General features: G+C 33.0%; 1 protein-coding gene across 1 annotated transcript in view; it reads right to left on the bottom strand.

The window, feature by feature from the left end:
* The window catches only part of PRKG2 (protein kinase cGMP-dependent 2), a 117,603-nt gene that overhangs the window by 51,442 nt on the left and 43,161 nt on the right, over positions 1 to 23,000 (bottom strand). The window contains exons 4-8 of the mRNA XM_051965846.1: positions 22,757 to 22,923; positions 18,574 to 18,687; positions 11,219 to 11,324; positions 4,345 to 4,408; positions 938 to 1,015 (exon numbers count right to left, since the gene is read on the bottom strand). Coding sequence (XP_051821806.1) covers positions 938 to 1,015; positions 4,345 to 4,408; positions 11,219 to 11,324; positions 18,574 to 18,687; positions 22,757 to 22,923 — 529 coding nt within the window. The remainder of the gene's footprint in view (positions 1 to 937; positions 1,016 to 4,344; positions 4,409 to 11,218; positions 11,325 to 18,573; positions 18,688 to 22,756; positions 22,924 to 23,000) is intronic.

The raw sequence follows: 23,000 nt of genomic DNA, 5'->3' as shown, positions 1-23,000 counted from the left end.
TGCATACAGAGGCTTGTAAACTACTCAACTCTGAACATCCTAGTTTCCTTAATAGAGGGCCCCCTTTTCTTCTAGCTAACTTTTTATGCAGTTCTGGAGTGAAAGAAGTCACTGTGTATAGTTTCTTATTTCATCTCAAGAGAATGTAGGGGTTTGCTTGAATAAGTATGTGGGAAATGGAAGGCCTGCCTCCTGTTCAGATACCATCTTGGTAGGAAATCAAAATAACAAACTCTTGGATGGATGGATGGAATGTTTCTCCCTTTTCTGTTAAGTGCAATGACCAATGGACTGGAGTGAGGAGAGATCAGCTACTGATTTTTCTATCTAGCATACATGTTCTTCTCATATATATAATACATGAATAGAAAATGGACCTTCTTCCCTTAGATGCTCAAGCAGCCTTAGAATTTCAAGAGTAGAGTGGTGAGACCAACAATCTGCCTGACCTCAATAGGGGAATGATTCTGTGTGCTACAATTTTAGGCAGGGTTGTATAATAGATCTGAAGCTGGAAAATCTCAATTTATATCTCAATTGTGCAATGGCAGAATCTGGATAACCCACTTAAACTTCTCTGGGTCTCAGTTTCCACATCTGTGTAAAAGGGAGTAGTTTATTTCCCACCAGTTCAATTAAGATAATAACATCTCTTTCCTCCTAGCCTCTTCTCACTTTCTGGGGTCTTCTCCCTTGAACTCCCCAGAGAGTTAAAAACCTCCAAAGGGCATGGCTGATTGCTGTAGTGTCTCCTGTCCACTTCTGCCACATGGATAAAACTGTTGAGAGCAGACTAATAAAATGAAGGGCTCAGATTCTGATACACATAGCATGTGTCAATGCCATTTTATTTTATCTTTCAGAAGCTATCTAATATGTGCTAAAGAAGGATATTGCAGTTATTTGCTGGTTTCATTTTGATGACCATCATATTTACCATTCCTTTTGCTAAAATGAAAAAGGTGCTTCCTTCCTCCCCCTCTCTGATGATGTAATCTCCTTTGTCATAATATTCCTGTTGGGATGACAGAAAAAAAATATATTAGTAGAGATGAGTATTTAAGGGAAGAGCTGAAATAAGATTTCTAATATTTTTTTTTGAAATACTGGCTACATAAGGCATCACTATCTGTTTATTGTGGGTTTCAAGCCTTTCATCCATCACAATCATAGGCCTTGGAAAAGTAATCATAGCCAGTTCTGGCCCTATTTTATTGCCTTCCTCATAGAGAACATCTCTGGAACTCTGATGAAAAGACAGATCCAGGATTAGAAAGAAACAAGAATATAGTTCTAGTCATTCCAGGTCACTTCAGATTTTTAAATCACAGCTATTTTTCCCCTAAAGTCAGAAAAGGAAGTAAGATTACTTCTAAACCAACCCAAATAATAGAAGCACAGACCAGAAGAAAATAAATGATACTTAATAAACAATATATTCACTTAATAAACAATATATTCTATCCTCAAAAGAAAGGGGATTTCTGGAAAACACAACCAAAACTCTCTGAAAAGCAACAAAAGAAAAGGGACAACTCCCCTGACAATCACAATGTTTGTAGCTCAAAAGTGGACAATCAAATCACATGCTTACTTGGGAGAGGATTTCAGGAATAGGTCTGAGTTGCTTCCATTCCTCTCTTTCTCTGGCCCAATTAGCCAGGTGTGTTGTTGATATATAATAATCATTATCACTGAAAGATTTTTTAATTTCATTCTGAATTGTAAAGTGCTTTATTATTTTCATTAGTAAATTTTCACAATTAACCAATGACATACATTAATATTATTCCTAACTTCACTTTCCATCTAAAAACAGAAAAGCAAAAACTCAACCCATAGTTAAAGTTCTATTCATACCACCATTTTGGGTGTTTTAAAGTTTATATCAAAGACTTAGTGACAGGATATTCTGATCCATCAGGAGCAGCTAGTGGTGCAGTGAATAGAATGTCAGGCCTGGAAGCAGGAAGACTCATCTTTGTGAGTTTAAATCTGGCCTGAAACATTAGCGATGTGTTCCTGGGCAAGTCACTCTGTGTGCCTGTTTCCTCATCTATAAAATAAGCTGAAGAAGAAAATGGCAAACTATTCCAGAATCTTTGCCCAAAAAAATCCCAAAAGGGGTCATGAAGAGTCGGACATGACCAAAACAACTGAACAACAACACTCTGATACACCTGCATATAAAATAATGTCATAGATGTAACAAAAATGCCTTGCTCAAGACTGCACAGTCAGTGCATCAGATGTAGATGCAGCTGGCCCTGGAACTCAATAAGACAGCCAGCCATACTATTCTAAAATAGCTAAGTGATTGCTTCTTGATAGGATTAGACAACTGAACTGCAACTAGTAAAATACCATATAACTTTCAGACCTCAGTGGACTCCATAAGTTCATTGTTAATTATTTTTGCCCTTGAGAGTTTTCCATTCTATAACATTTCATTTTGGATGCCAGATATAACATAAAGCCTTTTTCTGAATTATTCTGGTATCTAAGGACATGCAAAAAGAGATTTTACAATCGTTTAATATAAAGTACAAGATGAGGCTTTTAAATTTGTAAAATTTGTAAATTATTCCTCGATTTGAGTTCCAACATATATATTTTCTAAGTACTTCCTGTAACTCATAAATATGCTTATATAACCATTTAATTTTAATGATACAAAAATTCAGTATTTGCTGTCAACATGAAATTCTCTGGTGAATCTCCTTTAGAAATACCATTTTTAAAAAAGATTTCCTTCTCTAAAGGAAAATATAAACCTTTTGTTTTAGGGGGGAAAACACACTAAAATTAGGATGAATTATTCATTCGTAACATCTGTGAAAAATCTCTAGAGACAAGGGGCAAATAATCCTTTCTAAAATGACTTTCAGAACAGAAACCCCTGGAGGATTGGAAGTCAGGAAATGTATCATGGCACATCCTTGATAAACTGCTAGATGGTTTTCATGAATTGTGAATAAAAACATTAATGGTGTCACCAGGCACTTAAGGATAAAGTAGTCTCCATTCACTTCTAAAGAGATACTACTCTGCATAATCATTTGGGATTGAAAGAGTCATAAACCTATCAACAATCAATGTTGCAGGGATTTTTCTCCACTAAGAACAGTCTTCTAAAAAGTTTAAAGGTTAGATGTGACTTCACTTGTTACTCAAATCCATCTCCAAAAAATTCAGTTAAGGGTTTCAGTTTTCATTATGAAGAAAAAAAAGGAGAGGAAAGCTAAAGTATCTAACTTTCTAACTTTGAGATAAAGAAAAGATACAAATATAAATTAAGGTACATGTCATAAAGTGTATTATTTTAAGAAAAATTAACAAGTTTTGGAATAAAACCAACCATACGAGCTTTTCTGAACATATTCTTATAAGGCCCGTTTCTAAGGTGTTAAAATTAAAAGTGTAACATCTGTGGGTATCTTTTTAAAAAATCCATTTTCAAAGACTAGAAATAAAAATGACATTATTTTAAAATGCATTTAAATATATTGATTTTTCCTTACTATTTCAAAATATAGTCATCATGTACTTTTCTTCATCCTAACGTTATCTTAGCTCCAATTCACTCATAGTGATCCTCTATGGCAACTTTAAAAGAAATTAAGAAACTTTTCAAATTCAAAATTCTTGTTTTTGTAGATTTCATTGTTGTGAGTATCCCATCTGCTGAGAGAGATTGAAACACTTCTATGCCTTAGAAAGGTTTTAGGAGTTTCTATGAATAATAAAATCCATCTCTTAAGTGATAACCACTGGAGATGAGCCCTAAAGTTAGCCAGGCTAGTCTTTTGATAACAAACACAGAGTTGTTTGCAAAGACCATTCTCATAGACTCCCCAGTTTAATAGGGCCTAATGCACAGAATTTAAAATTAATTGTCATAATCTTTGAGATTACAAGTCATATGCATAATGGGTCATCACAATAGGATACTGGAAGAGCTTGTAATCTCAAAAAAAAAAGCCTTTTTATGTAAATATTTTAATGAATAAAATAGTTGAAAAACTAAAACAATGATTGAAAATTTTTTAATATTTAAAATCTAATCAACTAAACCTTTTCCAGTCCCTAAATTGATATAAATATTTTGACTTTGCAAAAGTTATTTCTGTTAGTAATCTACTTATTTTGAACAATATTTAATACCAACAAAATTTCAGTATGATGATAGAATGTAGAAACAGCATTGAAGATTATTTAAATGGAATTTATCCTATAAACAAAGTTTTTTAAATGAGCAAAGAATGACCATCTCAATTGAATTCGATCTAACACAATGTCCAAATTTGTAAATGAAGTTTTATGTTTAATTCTAACCACTCTTACCACTTCTAAGCAGTCAATAATCTTGGTTAGTTTATCTTCAGGTAAATTCTTCAACAAACACACACTGCCAAAGAAAAAAGAAACTTTTATTTAATTTCCCTTTTTCCACTAATAATTCATGCATTTTTACATCTATATTTTGACATAATTTACATATATACGCTATGTTCAAGTAACTGAATGATGTAAATAATTGAGAGGATGGGAAGATAGGAGGTAGGAGACAGTGAGAAACTGCCAATCTTTATCTATCCCAAGGAAATAAAATGATCAAAAACTTTGAAATGCTTTTATAGCTTCAAATACCTTTGCATCATTGTTCATATATATATCTCATCTCCTTACTCTATAATAAACTCTATGAGGAAAGGGTCCATCTTTTCTTAGCCTTTGAATCCTTACAGCAAGGCCCTGAATAATATAGGAATTTAGTAAACATCTGTAAAATGGGGGTATAATAATAGCACCTACCTTCCAGAAATGTTGTGAGGATCAAATTAGATAATGTTTGTAAAGTACTTAGCACATTGTCTAGCACATAGTGGGCCTTTAACAAATCCTTGTCCTTTTTATTATCATGATAATGATAATAATAATATATCTTAAATGAAATAAAGTACCAAAACATAATGTTCTAGCAAACAACCACATTTTGACCAATGTTTTATAAATCAAACTTTTACATCTTCTCTTTCAATAAAAGAAGTTCCACAATACATAATTTAGGTAAGGAAAATTGGTTAGACTTTTAGAGTGTATAACAACCTAAATAGCACCAATGATATTTTTTAATTGACCCCATGGGGAGAAAAATGCTACATCAAAAATAAAAACAATGCAAACAGACTTTGCACACATAAAAAAAATTTCCTCAAAATACATTCTTTGAAAAATATAAAGAGCTAATTGCTTAATGTGAACAAAACCAAAATATATTTAAATGAAACATTTTTAATGAAATATAATAAAAGAAAATCGTTTTCATGTGGCATCTTGTCATATAGTCCTCCAAAAATCAATGACCTATGATTACTTAGGCCTGTCCCAAGTCCTGATTTAGCATACATTAAATCTGTAAATGATCTTCCATGGAAAATAATCTTTTCTGGGAAATATAGGAGACAAATATTTTAAGGAAAGAGTTTTTTAAATAGAGCTTAGATAAGAGTTTCTTTAACTATTTGTTTATGTTAATCTTTGGGCTTCTTTTCCTCATAGCATAGATTTCCAAACAAAGTCTTAGATAAATGTTGTTGTTTATTTGCAGAGGAGGGTCCTCTAGTAAAATACTCTCTAAGATATTACCAACCATGACCATATATGCTAAATTTTAGGGGGGAGGAAGGAGTTCAGGAAGAAGAGTATCAAATTAACTCCAGAATGTTTTACAATATGAAGTCTTCAAATATATATATATTTTTAATTCTTTATAAATTTTTTTCTGGTCATATATATACATGAACTTTTTTGAAAGACATTTCTTTATGAATCATGTTTGAAGAGAAAAATCAGAACAAAAGGGGAAAACTATGAAAGAAGAAAAAAACAGAAAAAAGAAGTGCATTCAGAAAGAGACTATGAAGATTGAATGTAAATCCAACACAAGCTATGTCCACTTCTTTTTTTGTTTTTTCTTTTCAAAGTCTGTTGGGATTGTTTTGAATCACTGAACCACTGAGAAGAAACAAGTCTTCCATAGTTGATCATCATACATTTTTGCTGTTATTGTGCAAATTATGTTCTTGATTCTGCTTGTTTTGCTCAGCATCGGTTTATGTAAATCTTTTCAGGGCTTTTTAAAATCAGCTTGTTCAACATTGTTTATAGAACAATGATATTTCATTACCTTCATGTGCCACAACTTGTTCAGCCATTCCCCAATGGTTGGATCATTTCATAACTCCATCAACAATGAATTAGTGTCCCAGTTTTCCCATATTTCTTCCAACATTTATCAACATTTTTTCCTGTCATCTTTACCACTCTGAGAGGCATAAGATAGTACCTGAAAGTTGTTTTAATTTGCATTTCCCTATCAATAATGATTTAGAGCATTTTTTCATATGACTATAGATGGTTTTAATTTCATCATCTGAAAATTATCTGTTCATATCCTTTAACTATTTATCAATCTAATAGTTCTTTATATATTTTAGAAATGAGCCCTTTATCAGAAATGCTGGCTATGAAAAAATTTTCCCAGCTTTGTACTTCCCTTTCAATCTTGTTTGTATTGGTTTTGTTTCTGTAAAACCATTTTAATTTAATGTAATCAAAGTTGCCTATTTTGCATTTCATAATGTTCTCTAGTTCTTCTTTGGTCATAAATTCTTCCCTTCTCCAAAAATCTGATGGATAAAGTATCCTTTCCTCTCCTAATTTGTCTATGATGTCACTCTTTACATCCAAATCATGTATCCATTTTGACCTTATTTTTGTATGGAGTGTGAGATGTAGGTCTATGCCAAGTTTCTGACATATTATTTCTTAGTTTTCTCAGCAATTTTTGTGAAATAGTGAACACTTATCTCAGAAAAAGGAGTTTGGGGCTTTATCAAGTACTAAATTAACTATAATCATTGATTATTGTATCATGTCTTTCTAACCTATTCTACTGATCATCTATTTCTTAGCTAGTACCAAATGGTTTTGATGACTGTTGCTTTATAATAGTTTTTGATCTGGTAGAAGTCTTCAAATCTTTAGGGTACCTAAGTTCAAGTAATGCTTTCCATCTGAGTTAGTCACCCCAGGACTAGCTATGGTGGGAATACAGAATCCCAGAATTTTAGAATGGGGAAGGAATTCAGGTTACAACCAATCCAACTCATATCAGAAAAGAAATATCCACCATATTTTATTTTATAACCACTGTTTGAAAATCTCTAATAAATATATCTAAAACCAAGGGTGAGAAATATATCAAGTGAAGATATAATTTAAAATAAAATTTTTAAATGCTGGTTATTTAAATAAGCAGCAATGTCCATTATCATCATTATTGTGTGACAAAGAACTAGAAATGCTTGATTTAGCAATAAAACAGGAAAAAGAAATAGAGAGAATCAGCACAAAGAGAAAACAAATCATTGCATTTTCAAGAGATGATGGTTTCTTTAAAGAAGCCCAGAAAACTAACTAAAAATTAACTGAAACAATAATTTATGAAAAGTTACAGGGTATAAAATAAGCCCACGTGAATCATCATTTTTGGTTACTACCAACTAAATTTAGCAGGAAGAGAAAGAATGTAAAATTCCATTTAAAACCAATGCAGCTAAAATTAGAAAACAAGAAGGTATATAGAGTATTTGTATTTGGTGTAAATTTCTGAATTCTAAAATATGAATCTTTCCCCAACTGATAAATGGTCAAAAAATTATGAAGAGGTAATTTTCAACATTAGAAATCCAAGCTATCCAAAACTGTATCTTAAAAAATGTTCTAGGGGCAAGTAGTTGGTGTAGGGATTAGAACACCAGCTCTGAAGTCAGGAGAACCTAAGTTCAAATCTGGCCTCAGACACTTAACACTTTCTGGCTGTGTGACCCTGGGCAAGTCACTTAACCTCAATTGCCTCAAGGGGGAAAAAAGTTCTTTGCAGGATACAAAATAAATCCATATAAATTGTCAGTATTTTTCTATGCTAACAATAGAGTCCAGCAGCAAGAGATACAAAGAGAAATTCCATTTAATATAACTGTAGATGATATAAAATAGTTGGGAGTCTACCTGCCAAGACAATGTCAGAAATTATATAAACACAATTACAAAACATTTTCCACACAAATAAACAACTGAAAGAATATCAAGTACTCATGGGTAGGCCAAGCTAATATAATAAAATTGACAATTCTACCTAAATTACCTAAATAAATTCAGTGTGATACCAATCAAACTGCCAAGAAATTACTTTACAGACCTAGAAAAAATAATGACAAAGTTCATCTGGAAAACCAAAAGATCAAAAATTTCAAAGGAATTGATGGGGGAAAAAATGCAAATGAAGGTAGCCTAGCTGTGCCAGATCTAAAACTTTATCATAAAGCAGCAGTCATCAAAACCATTTGGTACTGGCTAAGAAATAGAGTAGCTGATCAGTGGAAAAGGTTAAATTCACAAGATACGATAATCAATGACCATAGTAATCTATGTGTTTGATAAACCCAGAGACCCCAGCTTCTGGGATAAAAACTCACTATTTGACAAAAATTGCTGGAAAAATTAGAAAATAGTGTGGCAGAAACTAGGCATTGACCAACACTTAATACCCTATGCCAAAATAAGGTCAAAATGGGTTTGTAATTTAGGCATAAAGAGTGATACTCCAAACAAATTAAAAGAACATAGTCTCTCAGATCTATGGAGAAGGAAGGAATTTATGTCCAAGAACTAGAAGAACTAGAATACATTATGAAGTGCAAAATGGATAATTTTGATTGTATTAAATTTAAAAGATTTTATACAAACAAAATCAATGTAGACAAGATTAGAAGGGAAGCAGAAAATTGAGAAAAAATCTTTACATTCAAGATTCTGATAAAGGCCTCATTTCTAAAATATGTAGAGAATTGTCTACATTTATAAGAACAATACAAGCCATTCTCCAATTGATAAATGGTCAAAGGATATGAACAGATAATTTTCAGAAAAAGAAATTAAAACCATTCCTAGTCATAGGAGAAAAATGCTCTAAATCACTATTGATCACATAAATACAAATTAAGACAACACTGAGGTACTATCACACACCTCTCACATTGGCTAAAATGACAGGAAAAGACAATGATAAATGTTGGAGAGGAAAGAACAATTTGGAACCCAAAGTTTTGCAAGGGTGAATGTTGAAAACGATCTTAGCATATATTTTGAAAATAAAAAGCTATTCTTTTTTTAAATGTTCTAAATCACTAATAAATTAAAGAAATTCAAATTAAAACAACTCTGAAGTTCCATGTCATACCTGTTGATTTGACTAATTTTAAAAAGGAAAATAACAAATCGGTAGGGGTTACAGGAAAAGAGACACATTAATGTAATGTTGATAGAGTTAAACCCAATGGTTTGGTTTAACCATTCTAGGAAGCAATTGGAACTATCCCCCCCAAAGTTACTAAATTGTATATATAATATAACCCTTAAAGGTATATATCATCACTAGATCCATATCCCAAAGAAACCAAAGAAAGAGGAAAAAGATCCATGCATTAAGAAAAATTTGTTCCTTTGGTAATAACACTGAATTAAGACATTAAGGAGATACTCACTAATTGCAGAATGACTCAACAATTACTTATCTGAATGTAATGAAACATTATCGTGTCATTTTTTTTTTAATGGTAAAAAAAAAAAAAAAAAAAAAAAAAGATCCTGAATGCAATGCTGCAATTGTGGTCTGAGCAGGGCCCAATATTAATGGAATTTCACCTCCTTAGTCCTAGAAGTTCTGCCTCAAAGAATCCTAAAGATTAAAATCTTTTTGGGAGGAGGGGAGTAAATGTTCTTTTTATACTTTTGGCTCATGTAGCATGAGTGGGGTCCAGTGGAACCTGAGTTCAAATTCTTACTCGGGTGTGTTCCCTGATACCAGCTCTCTAAGCCTGACCATCTTCCCTTAAACTCCTTGAGGGCAGCAACAGCATGGTGTTTGATTTTGTATCTGTAGCATCTTGTACCATGTCTGATTTAATAAATGCTTATTAATTGATCGACTGATTTGCTCATTATTATCACAGTCCAGTTTGATTGGGTTCAATCAAGAAATTTTTGTATTAAAAATGTGATAACTTGTGATGCCCTGCTAATTAATAATTCCCTTTAGAAATGTAGAAGCACAAAAATAGCAATGACACTAAAAAAAACTTATCTTTACTATAAATGATACCATTACAAAAGTGACAAAAATCCCTTTAACATACAAAATAAATGATTATATAAGATTGTTATGCAATAGCAGAAATCTTTATATGTAATAAGTAGTGGTAAATGAAAAATGAAACTTCATGATGATGATCTCTTCTAATAGAAAAATCTTTCTTTAGAATATGAAGTTATGAGGGAAAAGCCCTGGATTTGATTAAATCCCAGTTTAATAATTCATTGTGTGACCACTATCAAGTCACTTAACTTCTGAAGGCCTCAATTTCTTCATTTGTAAAAAAGAGTGAGCTAGAATTGCTCTCTCAGTTTCTTTTCAATTTTAAATTTATGAATCTATAAACTCAACATCCATAATGAAAAAGCCCACAAAAATGTCATCCAATTATGTTTTTAAAAGGAACTGATAACCAGTTTATGATATTATCAGAAATGTGATCAATTTCTCATAAACTGATCTTTTCATTTATTTTTTCCTAAGCTCTATGTGATCACTATAGCATCAGCTACTTTTTTGACAAGCTAATTTAATTGAAATAATAGGAATTTTTTAAAAAGCTATTTTTGTAAAAATTTTAGTCAATCTCTTAAGAAGCAAATAGATAAATTAGGAGGAAAAAAAATAAGAGAAATGAAGGATTCAGACAGAACTATGGGTTCCAAGCCAGAAGGCTCAAGTAAAGGCAATGAATGCTATCTTTAGAGCTCACAAGATTCTCTGTAGTTAGGCTCATGAGAAGTTACTATATTTTGAGGGAAAGTCTGGTGGTTTTTATCTCAAGTTGATGATTTCCCTTTTTTTCTTTTAACCTAGTAACATCAGAATACTTGAAATAAGTATTGTCAGAAAAGCAAAATATTTTTTATCTCAGTGAAAAGCTGTGGGTCAATCACAAGTTTTTGCAGGCTCTTAATTTCACTTATCATATGAATTTTTTACAAGGTACTTATTAGGGAGTAGGATCTTCTGTTAAAAGTCCCAGGACATTACTCTTACCTCCTAAGGAACTGTCTGTACTGTTCATCTCGAGCTTGGGCTGTTCTTCTCATAATATTCTGGAAAACTTCTCTATCTAGTGCCCACGTCTTCACATTAGAGATAGCTACAGGAAAAAAAGTAAAAAAAAAAATTATTTGATCACTTTAATTATCAAAACTTTTAAGAAAACCACAGAAATTGCTGATGTAATCAATCCTGGGCTGATGTCCTCATCCAGTAGGTTTTCTATGTGTATTAATCCCTATAACGTCACAATTTGGGGGTCTACTCTGGCCCAGGTGCATCTAACATCCATCTCTACTGGGCTGGTTTTACTCATTCCAAGATGCTCTTCCATTAACAAAATGAAATTCCCAGAAATAAATCACCACCACAAAGTCACATTCAACCTCTTGCAGGGTACTAAAGATAATCCTTTAAAAGATAAATACTTCTATAATACCACTAGTTCTTGAGTCTACAAGTTGGGCAGCTGAATACAGTGCAAAGCATGGAGTCAGAAAGACTTGAGTTGAAATCTGACCTCAGGCACTTACTAACATTGAGAATTTTGGCAAGTCACTTAACCCTATCATCTTCAGTTTCCTCCACCACAAAAAAAGATAATAATGATAGCACCTACCTCACAGGATTATTGCAAGGATCAAATGAGATAATATTTGTAAAACACTCAACACAGACATATAAGATGCATTTAATAAATGCTTTTCCCACTCCTCTTTTTGTCCTTCATCCCAAAAAGAATCCAATGTGTTTCCTATCTACATAACCAGTCACTCAAAATAATGAATCTTAATCTTTTACTTAAAAGACAAAAGAAATAATAATAGAAAATGTTTTTTAAATTATATAAACGAAATACATCATAGTACACATATAAACCCAGACCACACTCTTCCACTAACATCCACCTTCTATGAAGAAAATTGGGGACACCCATTTAAAGGAACCTGGCAAGGAAACCCATGAGGAAGAAAAACACGGGCTCAGGATAACTCATAATTCTAAATAGCTTCAATGCTATTGGTCCATTTCAGGATCTTCTGTACCACAGAGAGCTGCTACCTACTTGACTGTTGAGCTTTATTTCTCTATTCAAACATAGCCTTTACATTTAAAGTAATTATCACCCTTTAAAAAAGCAACTAGGAACTGTTAGCTCCACTAAGAACTTCTTTAGTAAGAATAAAAGTTCTCTGCAAGCCAAAGGTGTACAAGCCATTTAACCTCGTTAGCCCCAGTTTCATCATCTGGAAAATGAGCTGGAAAAGGAAAGGGTAAACCATCTCAGAATCTTTGCCAAGAAAACCCCAAAATGGGTCTTGAAGAAGTCAGCCACAACTGAAAATGACTGAATAACAAAACAAACCGTTAGTTCCGAAGGAGAAGAACAATTCTTAAGCCAAAATGTAAAACTTTATCAAACTGGCCATCTCCAGGCTATACAGACCAGCACCTGTAGGATGCTGTCCAATCAGAAGGCGGCTCACAACCCCCAGCTCTTACTCACCATGGTACCAAAAGCCATGGTGCTTTTTCCTTGTCATGACATCACCTCCCTGATGTAATGGTCCTCTTGGAAAAGAAAGAGCAAACAACAACTTCTGAGGTCACAACAAAAACTTATGAAAAAAAGCACCTTTCTCCAACACTAGGTGGCGCCCAAGAGCAATAGCTACACCTCTCAGAGGATGAAGTGCACTTTCTCTGCAGCCAATCAGGAATACCCCAGCAAAAGCAACCTCTCAGCTGACTGCTTAACTGCCACAGCTCCCACAAGGCAGCTCCTCAGCCCCCCTGCAGTGTTACCAGCTCTTATCCTCAGCTTCCTTCTTCTTCCTCCCCTGCTGTGGCTGCTATGAGGCATTGAGGCAATGAGAGAACCTACTGTCTCTCAGGGACTCACCTTTCACTGAAAAAGTCACAGCTCCCCAAATTTGTCCTGTGAAATCAACCATCCTTTTGTAAATTGTCCCTCAGGCTCTAAATGTTTATATAATTTCTCATTGTCTTATTTTTACCTTCTTTAGTCATAAAATATCTATATGCTAATTAGTTGAGGTACCCATAATGCTTGTGGAGCTCATTGGCGCTCATGGTAACAAAGTACTATGAAACTTAGTAATTCAATTTATCTAATTTTTAATAAATAAAAAAACTTTGTCTATTACTTTCAAATGTTCCCACAGAAGTAAGTTTGTTGTAAAGAAATCTAAATTCCCAATTTTATATTACAGATCATTTTCTCTTCAAAACTGACCAAATCCCATCTGAAAATTTACAGATATTTATGCATACATATATATTTGCATATATATGTATGTATATGCACATTGCTAATATATTGTGATATGCATATATACATACACATATATATACAAACATGTATATATACCTGTAAATACGTATTAGCATTGTACATATGTACATATGCATAAATTAGCAAGCACTGCACTTTAAAACAAAGTTCTTTTTTCATTTGTATTAACTATCAAAAATGTTCATAACAGTAGTAATATCTTACATCCTTTGGCAATTAAAATAAATCTCTTCCCTTATACAAAACCATTCTTTTGCCCTTATGTAATATAATATATAATAATATTATATAATTAATATTATATAATATAATTACATAATAAATATATTATATTACATAATAATAAATATAATATATGGTAATTAATAATATAAGGTAATAAAATACTTTTTAAAAGTAATATAAGGGTTATAACCAAGTCTGACCCTGGAACTCCTCCAAATCCTATTCTTTCCACCAGGTGGAAGCAAGGATTCTCACTTTCTCTGCCAGCCCCAACATTCCTCAGTTTGCCCTGTCTATATCTTATTTGCATTTAGTTTTTTGTACATTGTCTCCCCCATTTGTCTGTGAACTCCTTTAGAGCAGAGACTGTTTTCTCTCTTTGTATTCCCAGAAGTTAGCAGAGTGCCTGGCACATAATTGGTACTTAAATACTTGCTAACTGACTTAATGGCTGCCAGTTCTTAATCATAGACTTTACTTAAATTCACAATTCTGGGGGAGATAAATTATTTAACCTTAGAGGGAGCATTCATATAGAGCTGGTCTAGTTGATGTCTATCTGCATCAAACAATCTGTGTGAGTATGTTTGTGTGATTAATGCTTCTGTGTCTAGTTTAGGTACGAGTGAAGTTCATTTAACACACTGCAATCATCCCTTCTTCCATGTTTGTAAACTCAAGTTCCACTCACCTTTTCCTTCTTTCTATATATTGTGTGTATTCCTTTCAGTCTTCCTTCCTTTGCTTTTCTGTAAATCCTCAGGACCCCACCCCATCCCACCCCACCTCCATCCCGAGATCTCAATTTTTATTATTTAATTCTCCCAAAATCAGAACCAAAAAAAGTTCAGAAAATATATTTGTTTCTTTTCATTTTCTTCCATTATCCATCTCCTTCACAATTACTCAAATACCCTTTTTTTAAATAGGTTTCTCTGGACTCCTATATTTGCATTTCAAAGTTCCCATTTATTTTTGGTCTTTTCATCAGAATGTTTGAAAGCCTTCTATTCCATTAAAAATCCATTTTCCCCTGTGGGATTATACTCAGTTTTGCCAAATAAGTTATTTTTGATTGTAATCCTATATTTTTTGCCTTTGAGAATATCTTATTTCAAACTCTTCATTCTTTCATGGTAGTAGCTGTCAAGTCTTATATGGATCCTGACTCCCGATTTCTTGATAATTATTCTGTTTCTTTCTGGATGCTCACAATATATTTTCTTTACAATGCAGGCTCTGGATTTGGGTTTTAAGATCCTGGGAGTTTTCAGTTTGGGATTTCTTTCAGGAGGAGATTAGTAGAATTTTTTTTAATAATTTACCCCTATAGTTCTAATAGATCTGGGATTTATTTCATATAATTCCTTGAAATAAAACAGGCAGGCCTGATTTTAGTTTTCAAATTGTCCGATGATTCTCAAATTATCTCTTGTTGGCCTGTTCTTCAAAGCAGTCTTTTTGAGTTCAAGTATCTTATATTTTCTCCTATTTTTTAATCCTTTGATTTTGTTCTAATATTCCTTTTGATTGCATGGAATCATTGATTTCTGTTCAATCTGATTTGTATTTTATAATCCATTATTGGCAAGTTTTGCAATTTTATATTCCAAGGTATTTATTTCCCTTCAAATTCTTTCTTCCAAAAAATTTAATTTTTCAGTTTTTGCTTCATTTTTATAAGTATTCATGTAGTCCTTGTGGAGAGTTTGTTTTTTGAGACTTTAATGGTAGTTGCTACAGAGTTATTCTCTCCTGTTAGGAGATCTTCATATCTGCAATAATGTCTGATACTGGTCAGTGTTCTTCTTTGATTTGCTCATCTTTTTCAGCTTTAGTTCCAGAATTGGGGCTTGGTTCCAGGGTCAGGCTCTGCTTTGGCTATAGATTTAAATGCAATGATCAGTCCTGCTTGGCCTAGTGCTGAGTCTCTTGCAGCATTGCACTGACTCCACTTCCTACTTTAAGTCCTTGGAGGTTCATAAAATTAGATATCTATGGTGCTCTCTGGTTTTTCTGAACAGAGAACTAGGGACATATCAGCTGTCCCTACTTTTGACCATTTCCTGCAACTACTCTTTGGACCATTTAGCTTTCCTATCCTGAGTTTCCTGTCTATCCCAGAATTTTCTCAGGGGAAATCCTTGTTCTTGCTGCCTCCGGATTTAGAGCCTTGGAAGTAATATATATCCATCTCTGGTGTGTGTTTGACATTAACTTTGCTGGAAGAACACTCCTTCCAATAGCCTGTCGACTGGTTTTTGTGTGATACTGGGGTGAAAGAAATTACTTAATGGAGCTGCTCCTTGGATTTCTTGATCATTAGTTGGTGTGGTACTAACGTCAGGGTTTTGTTGGAGTAGGTATGTGGCCTATTTCCTGCTCAATCAGCCATCTTGAGCAGGTTTTAATACAAGATTCCAAAAGGCAGAAGGTATGGACTTACAAACAAGAAGAACTTACCCTGAAAAGCTGAGTATAATCCTCCAAGGGTAGAAATTCATCTTTAATGGAATAGAAGACTTTCAAACATTTATGATGAAAATACCAGAGCTGAGTAGAACTCTGAAATGCAAACACAACACTTCAAGAGAAACCTAGAAAAGCGAATTTATTTGAACAGCTGGAAAGGACTATATGATGATGCAGTTCTAAAACTTTTATATTGCAGGGGTTTGCTAATACAGCAACATTGTGTTTTTAAAATATTTTTATAATTGATTTCAGTAGAATTTATTTCCTTTATAATTATGTTGTTTTATTTTATGTACTTAAAAATACTATTCTAAGAAGAGGACAAGAAACTTTATCAGACTGCCAAAATGATAAAATAATATATTCCCCCCCCCAAAAAAAAATATAAAAAGTCCTGTAATGTAAGAAAAAAAAACAAGTGTCCTTTCAGAAAAAGAAGAAGAAGAAGAAGAAGAAGAAGAAGAGAAGAAGAAGAAGAAGAAGAAGAAGAAGAAGAAGAAGAAGAAGAAGAAGAAGAAGAAGAAGAAGAAGAAGAAGAAGAAGAAGAAAGAAGAAGAAGAAGAAAGAAGAAGAAGATCAATGACCTGGCACAGAGGAAGGATATAGGAGTAATGGGGCAAATCCTTATCTGAATGTTTCTCCTTCTCTACTAAAAACAAACAATTGGCCAACAATGATATATATTTTTTCTTCTTGGGAAAGAGATAATCAATACAGATGCAAAATGTTACATAATCTATTAGATATGGTTACTGTGATGTTCCTTTGTTTTTAAACAAAAGATTTTTATGGGCAGTATTATTGGTATATAACTATACTGTTTAAAAAGAAAAAAGCAATTTTTAAAAAGAAAATTTTCCAACAAAATGAATGGGATATCTTTGAAGGTATTGAACTCCATCTCACTTTAAGTCTTTAAGTATGTATGATTTCATGTTTTGGACAGTGTAGATGTAGTGAGATTTCTTCTTCAAATATAAGTTAGACTAAGCTTATAAGGTCACTTATTGCACAGAATTTCTGGCATTGGCTCTGTGATAAGGACTTATACTCTCTAAGATTATATTGGATTCCCTAAGTCATTGGGAAGTAGTTTAGACAGAAGCTGCCCCAGAAAAGAAAACTAGTCTATGGCTAATCTTTAAAGTGTATCATTCAGATGAAGATTCTTTAAAGTTAAGTCTATATTTTTATGGTACTTCTAGTGGTACTTTTCCATGGTACTTCTTCACCTGATATTCTGGGGATTGGCATCCTGTGATAATATACATAGGTTTTTCTTTGTGAAAGAAAGAATTCTAACCAACCTTATGGAAAAGAGAAGAGTAGAGCCAAAATGAAGATGGAAATTAAAAAAAAGTGAAGAAGGAGTAGGTGAATGTTTGTTTCCAACTGAAATTACAATACGGAAATGAGAAAAAAAAAAGCAATGAATTCATATGAAAACTGAAGGAACATGGCTATAAAAATCAATTAAGATTTTTAAAAAATCAAAAAATGCTATATCTGTTTTGTTGTGTGTGTGTGTGTGTGTGTGTTTTAAGATCAGAATATTTTACCAACAAAAATGAATTAGATGCCTACTATGTGCAAGGTATTTGAAAATCAAAGAAAACCATAGATTTAAAGTTTAAAGAAATTTAGATCATCTTGTTCAAGCCCCTTACCTCCAAACAGACCTTAAATGACTTGCTCTAGGTCATGTAGATTATTGAGAGATAATATATGTAGACAAAAAATTATAAGACAAGTCATAGGATGAACATTGCATTGGAGTGATCACAGTGTCATGAGAGATCGGAGGCGACTAATTTTAGCTGATGGATTAAGAAAAGGTTTCATCAATGAAGGGTTGATTACATCATCAGAATGAGGGACAACGGGTATACTATGTGTTCCATTAGTATTCCTGTAATGTCAAGAAAAATTCAAGGAGGCAAATCCCCCATGATGAAGTTATGGAAAAACACTGACATGAGACTCACAAAATGGGAAAGTTCAGACAGGCTACAATCTGCATTGTCATAAATAATACCTACTTTAATAAGGTCACAGATCTACTTCAACATTAAAATAATGCAATAAAAAGTCATTTTCATGTTAAATATACAGATAACCAAGGGAAAACATTCTATTTTATTTAAATCACCTATGTAATTCAATAATTTCTCTATTTCACTTTCTCCCAAGTGCATTGAACTGCTGGCTCACACAATGTACTGTCAGTGTACAATTAGAAAAGAAAACACCATATAAACACTTCACATTTTATGAGAATAGTGACTTTAGTATACTTAACATTTTTCTTTGTTCAATATTATGGAAAATGTACCTTTTACTGAAGCAGTCCTTGTGCAGTTGTATAAAATAGCTAGTTCGCCAAATGTTGTCCACATAGGGATTGATGATAGAAGCTTGTTCCCTTGGAATACCTCTACTCTTCCCTCTAAAATTGTCAAGCACAATTTTAGAAGATAATTACAATAAAATCATGCTGAATTACATAAACTAAATGAGAAACTGAATCAAAAACACACAGATAAAAATAAATAACAAAGAGAGTTTTATATAGCAAAGTTCCCTTTATGTTCTAGCGTATGAAAGAAATTAATAGGATTTTGCTAATCTGCATAAATAAATCGTCTCCTATTTAAAATCATATAGTGAATGCCTAAATATCAATTAACATATTGTTTGACTTTTCTTAATAATACAGACAGAGTGCTGAACCTGGAATCAGTAAGACCTGAGTTCAAATCCTACTTCTGATATTAATCAGCTGTGTAACCTTGAGCAAATCACTTAACCTGTCTGCCTCTGTTTCTTCATCAAAAAAAAAAAAAGTGGATTAATAATAATACCTGTCTCCTGGAGTAGTTGTAAAGCTAAAATGAAATATTTATAGTGCATTTCATTAACCTTAAATCACTAAATAAATGCTATCTATTATTGTTGTCTCACACAGTCTACCACCATGATAGTGGGTATAAAAGATCTAAACAATAAACAAACCACACAAACAGTAACATCAACAACAAAACAACCTCAAGAATTTCGTGAAGAAAAAGTAATTTTTGACATATCACTCTTTCCCGCATTGGATTCAAAAAGTATTTAATTTCATTTTTTCTTAATTCATTAAAAATGAGTGACTTCTGCATCATGATCTGTGTATTTTAAGCAAAAATGTATTTAGTTAATCTGAAAGTCATTATGTAACAAAAATTATCAGGTCATTCTGAAGAATGGGATCTTGCTTGAATTTCATCTTTCTCATCCTAGGGGAGATTTTGGATCACAGTAATCAGAATGTGTATCTGATTGGAAGTCAGCTGGAAATGAATCCTATCACTAATTAGCTGTATGATTGAAGGCAAATCAGTGAATTACCTCATTCCCCATCCCAAATATAAAGTGAGGGCGCTACTTTAGGATCTTTGGCTTGCAACTCCCTCATTTAATCTCAAAGAAAACTGGGACCCCAAAAAATTAAGAATCATAAGCAAAGTTATATAGGTAATAAGTAGCATAGTAGTATTAATCCCCTGGTCCTCCAGCTACAAATCTGGTGCATTTTGCACCATACCATATTTTTATTGGGCTTGTGAAATAAAATTAAGTAATCCTTTGGTTACTCTAAAATCTTTCCCCATACCTGATCTCCTCTATCAAAACAGCAATATTAAAAAGAACATTTACATTGTTAAAAGCACTTTCCTCATAATAACCATTACCAAAAGGTAGTAAGAATTATTACCTTCTTTTTAGAATTTAGGCATATGAGGATCAAAGAGTAGTCACCTATAGTTTCTGTTTAGAAACCTCCAGTAATGAAAATTAATCATCTCTCAATTCAAACTATTCTATTTTGGAATAACTCTTAATAACTAAGCAGCTTTTGGGAAAAAAAACTTTAACTTGTCACTTTAAAGCAGAGTGAATTACAAAGTGTTAGAGAGGAACAGACCTGCAGAACAGAATAGTAAAATGAGATGGCCAGTCTCTAAGAACAGAGCCATAATGAAACTGCTAATGTAGTGATAATCATTCCAATGCTTTATAGAATTTTGCATTGGGAAGGGCTTAGAGATCATTTTGTCTAATGCCTCAATTTTTCTATGAAAGGGGCAAATGATATGCTCAGGGTCACATTGGCAATATATTGAAGCACCATCTCCTAATTGCAACAATTTAAGATTCTTTTTACTATAACCTCCAAGTAATCTCATAGCCAAAAGGAATCCTGAAGATATATGAAAAGTGATTTTCATTCAAGCCATTCTCCAATTGATAAATGGTCAAAGGATATGAACAGACAATTTTCAGATGATGAAATTGAAACTATTACCACTCATATGAAAGAGTGTTCCAACATTATTGATCAGAGAAATGCAAATTAAGACAACTCTGAGATACCACTACACACCTGTCAGATTGGCTAAGATGACAGGAAAAAATAATGATGAATGTTGGAGGGGATGCGGGAAAACTGGGACACTGATGCATTGTTGGTGGAGTTGTGAACAAATCCAACCATTCTGGAGAGCAATCTGGAATTATGCCCAAAAAGTTATCAAACTGTGCATACCCTTTGATCCAGCAGTGCTACTACTGGGCTTATGCCCCAAAGAGATACTAAAGAAGGGAAAGGGACCTGTATGTGCCAAAATGTTTGTGGCAGTCCTGTTTGTAGTGGCTAGAAGCTGGAAAATGAAAGGATACCCATCAATTGGAGAATGTCTGGGTAAATTGTGATATATGAATGTTATGGAATATTATTGTTCTGTAAGGAATGACCAGCAGGATGAATACAGAGAGGCTTGGAGAGACTTACATGAACTGATATTGAGTGAAATGAGCAAAACCAGGAGATCATTATACACTTTGACAACGTTATTGTATGAGGATGTATTCTGATGGAAGTGGATTTCTTTGACAAAGAGACCTAACTCAGTTTCAATTGATAAATGATGGACAAAAGCAGCTATACCCAAAGAAAGAACACTGGGAAATGAATGTGAACTATTTGCATTTTTGTTTTTCTTCCCGGGTTACTTTTACCTTCTGAATCCAATTTTCCCTGTGCAACAAGAGAATTGTTCGGTTCTGCAAACATATATTGTATCTAAGATATACTGCAACATATCTAACATATATAGGACTGCTTGCCATCTAGGGGAAGAGGTGGAGGGAGAGAGGGGAAAAATCGGAACAGAAGCAAGTGCAAGGGATAATGTTGTAAAAAAAATTACCCTGGCATGGATTCTGTCAATAAAAAGTTATTATAAAATAAAATTAAATTAAAATTAAAAACTAAAAAAAAGTGATTTTCATGAACAAAAAGAATTGCTTTTACAGCAATTCTTAAGTAACTCATCTGTTCAAATAATCAAAGTACTGAATTATAGTCTTCTATGAGATGTAAATAGTAACATGTGTGCATATATGTATCTATGTTGTCTGCATATATACATGTTTATATATATGTACATAGCATAAAAGTTTATGCATGCTTATCACATGTTTACATTTAAAACTTGTACCCTTGACTTATAGTCTCAAAGACCAAGTCCAGTCAAATCATTTATTAGACTACTGAAATTAGAGAACACCATAAATAAAAGTCAACAGCCTAAAATAGTTTTTTTCTCACTCCAATTTTGTAGCCTACTTTGATACCTTGTACTCAAATGTCCAAACTGGGGCTAGTTTCAAGCTTTGGCAGGAATAAATACTTATGATTCATCTTCATTAGGGAATTGCTTCCTTTTTAGCTTCTATTTTCAAATCCAATGGTATTCACTGTCTTCCTAATCTTCTACAAAGGACAATGGGACAGGAAGGAAAATATTTTAGTGGTTTATAAAAGGATTGAAGTGCTCCAATCCTGCCACATTTCATACGTATGGACTGGTTTCAACTTCTCATTCAAAAGACTGATAATTTTCTTTGGAGTATATTAAAAATGATTTATTTTAGTCCAAGAAAGTCAACATAAGAATTTCAATATTAACTGCAGTACTGCAAGTCAAATTGCCTTTTTTGAGTAAGAAGAAAATAAGCATTGTTGATATTTCTAAGATGGGATGCAAGTTTATATATATAATTATTATTTTCTAACCTCCAGGCAGCTAGGTAGCTCTGTGGATAGAATGCCAGGTCATGAAATCAAGAGGATTCATCTTTATGAATTTAAATCTGGCCTCAAACATTTACTAGCTGTGTGACCCTGAATAAAGCACTTAACATCGGTTGTCTCAGTTTCCTTATTTGTAAAATGAGCTGGAGAAGGAAATGGCAAATCACTTCAGTTTCTTTGCTATGAAATCTCCAAATGGGGTCACAAAGCGCCAGACACAACTGAAATGGACTAAACACCAAAAAAACTGCTAACCTCAGTCTAATTAATGAAATTTATTAAAAAATTCTGGAACATATTAAAATACAACAATGCATTTGTCAACAACATAATTGCTGTTTATAAGAATCAAGACCAGTATTAGTCAAAGACTCACCTGCCAAGACAAAAATATGATTTCCAGGTTCTCCTTGCTTAATAATATAACTGCCTTGTGGATAGTTTCTTCCATACATACATTCCACCATATCTTTGATCTGCTGAGGATCCAATCTCTTCAAAAACTGATTTTTATTCAGGGCATCTGTGATGAGTTTCTTGTCACTGGTGTTATAAAAAGCAGGAAATAAAGAATAAAGTCATCTTTCATATCATTTTACTTTTAATTTTTTGGTTTGACT

This window comes from Antechinus flavipes, chromosome 6, assembly GCF_016432865.1.
Source record: "Antechinus flavipes isolate AdamAnt ecotype Samford, QLD, Australia chromosome 6, AdamAnt_v2, whole genome shotgun sequence".
Classification (NCBI taxonomy): domain Eukaryota; kingdom Metazoa; phylum Chordata; class Mammalia; order Dasyuromorphia; family Dasyuridae; genus Antechinus; species Antechinus flavipes.
This window is presented reverse-complemented; position numbering and strand designations above follow the sequence as displayed.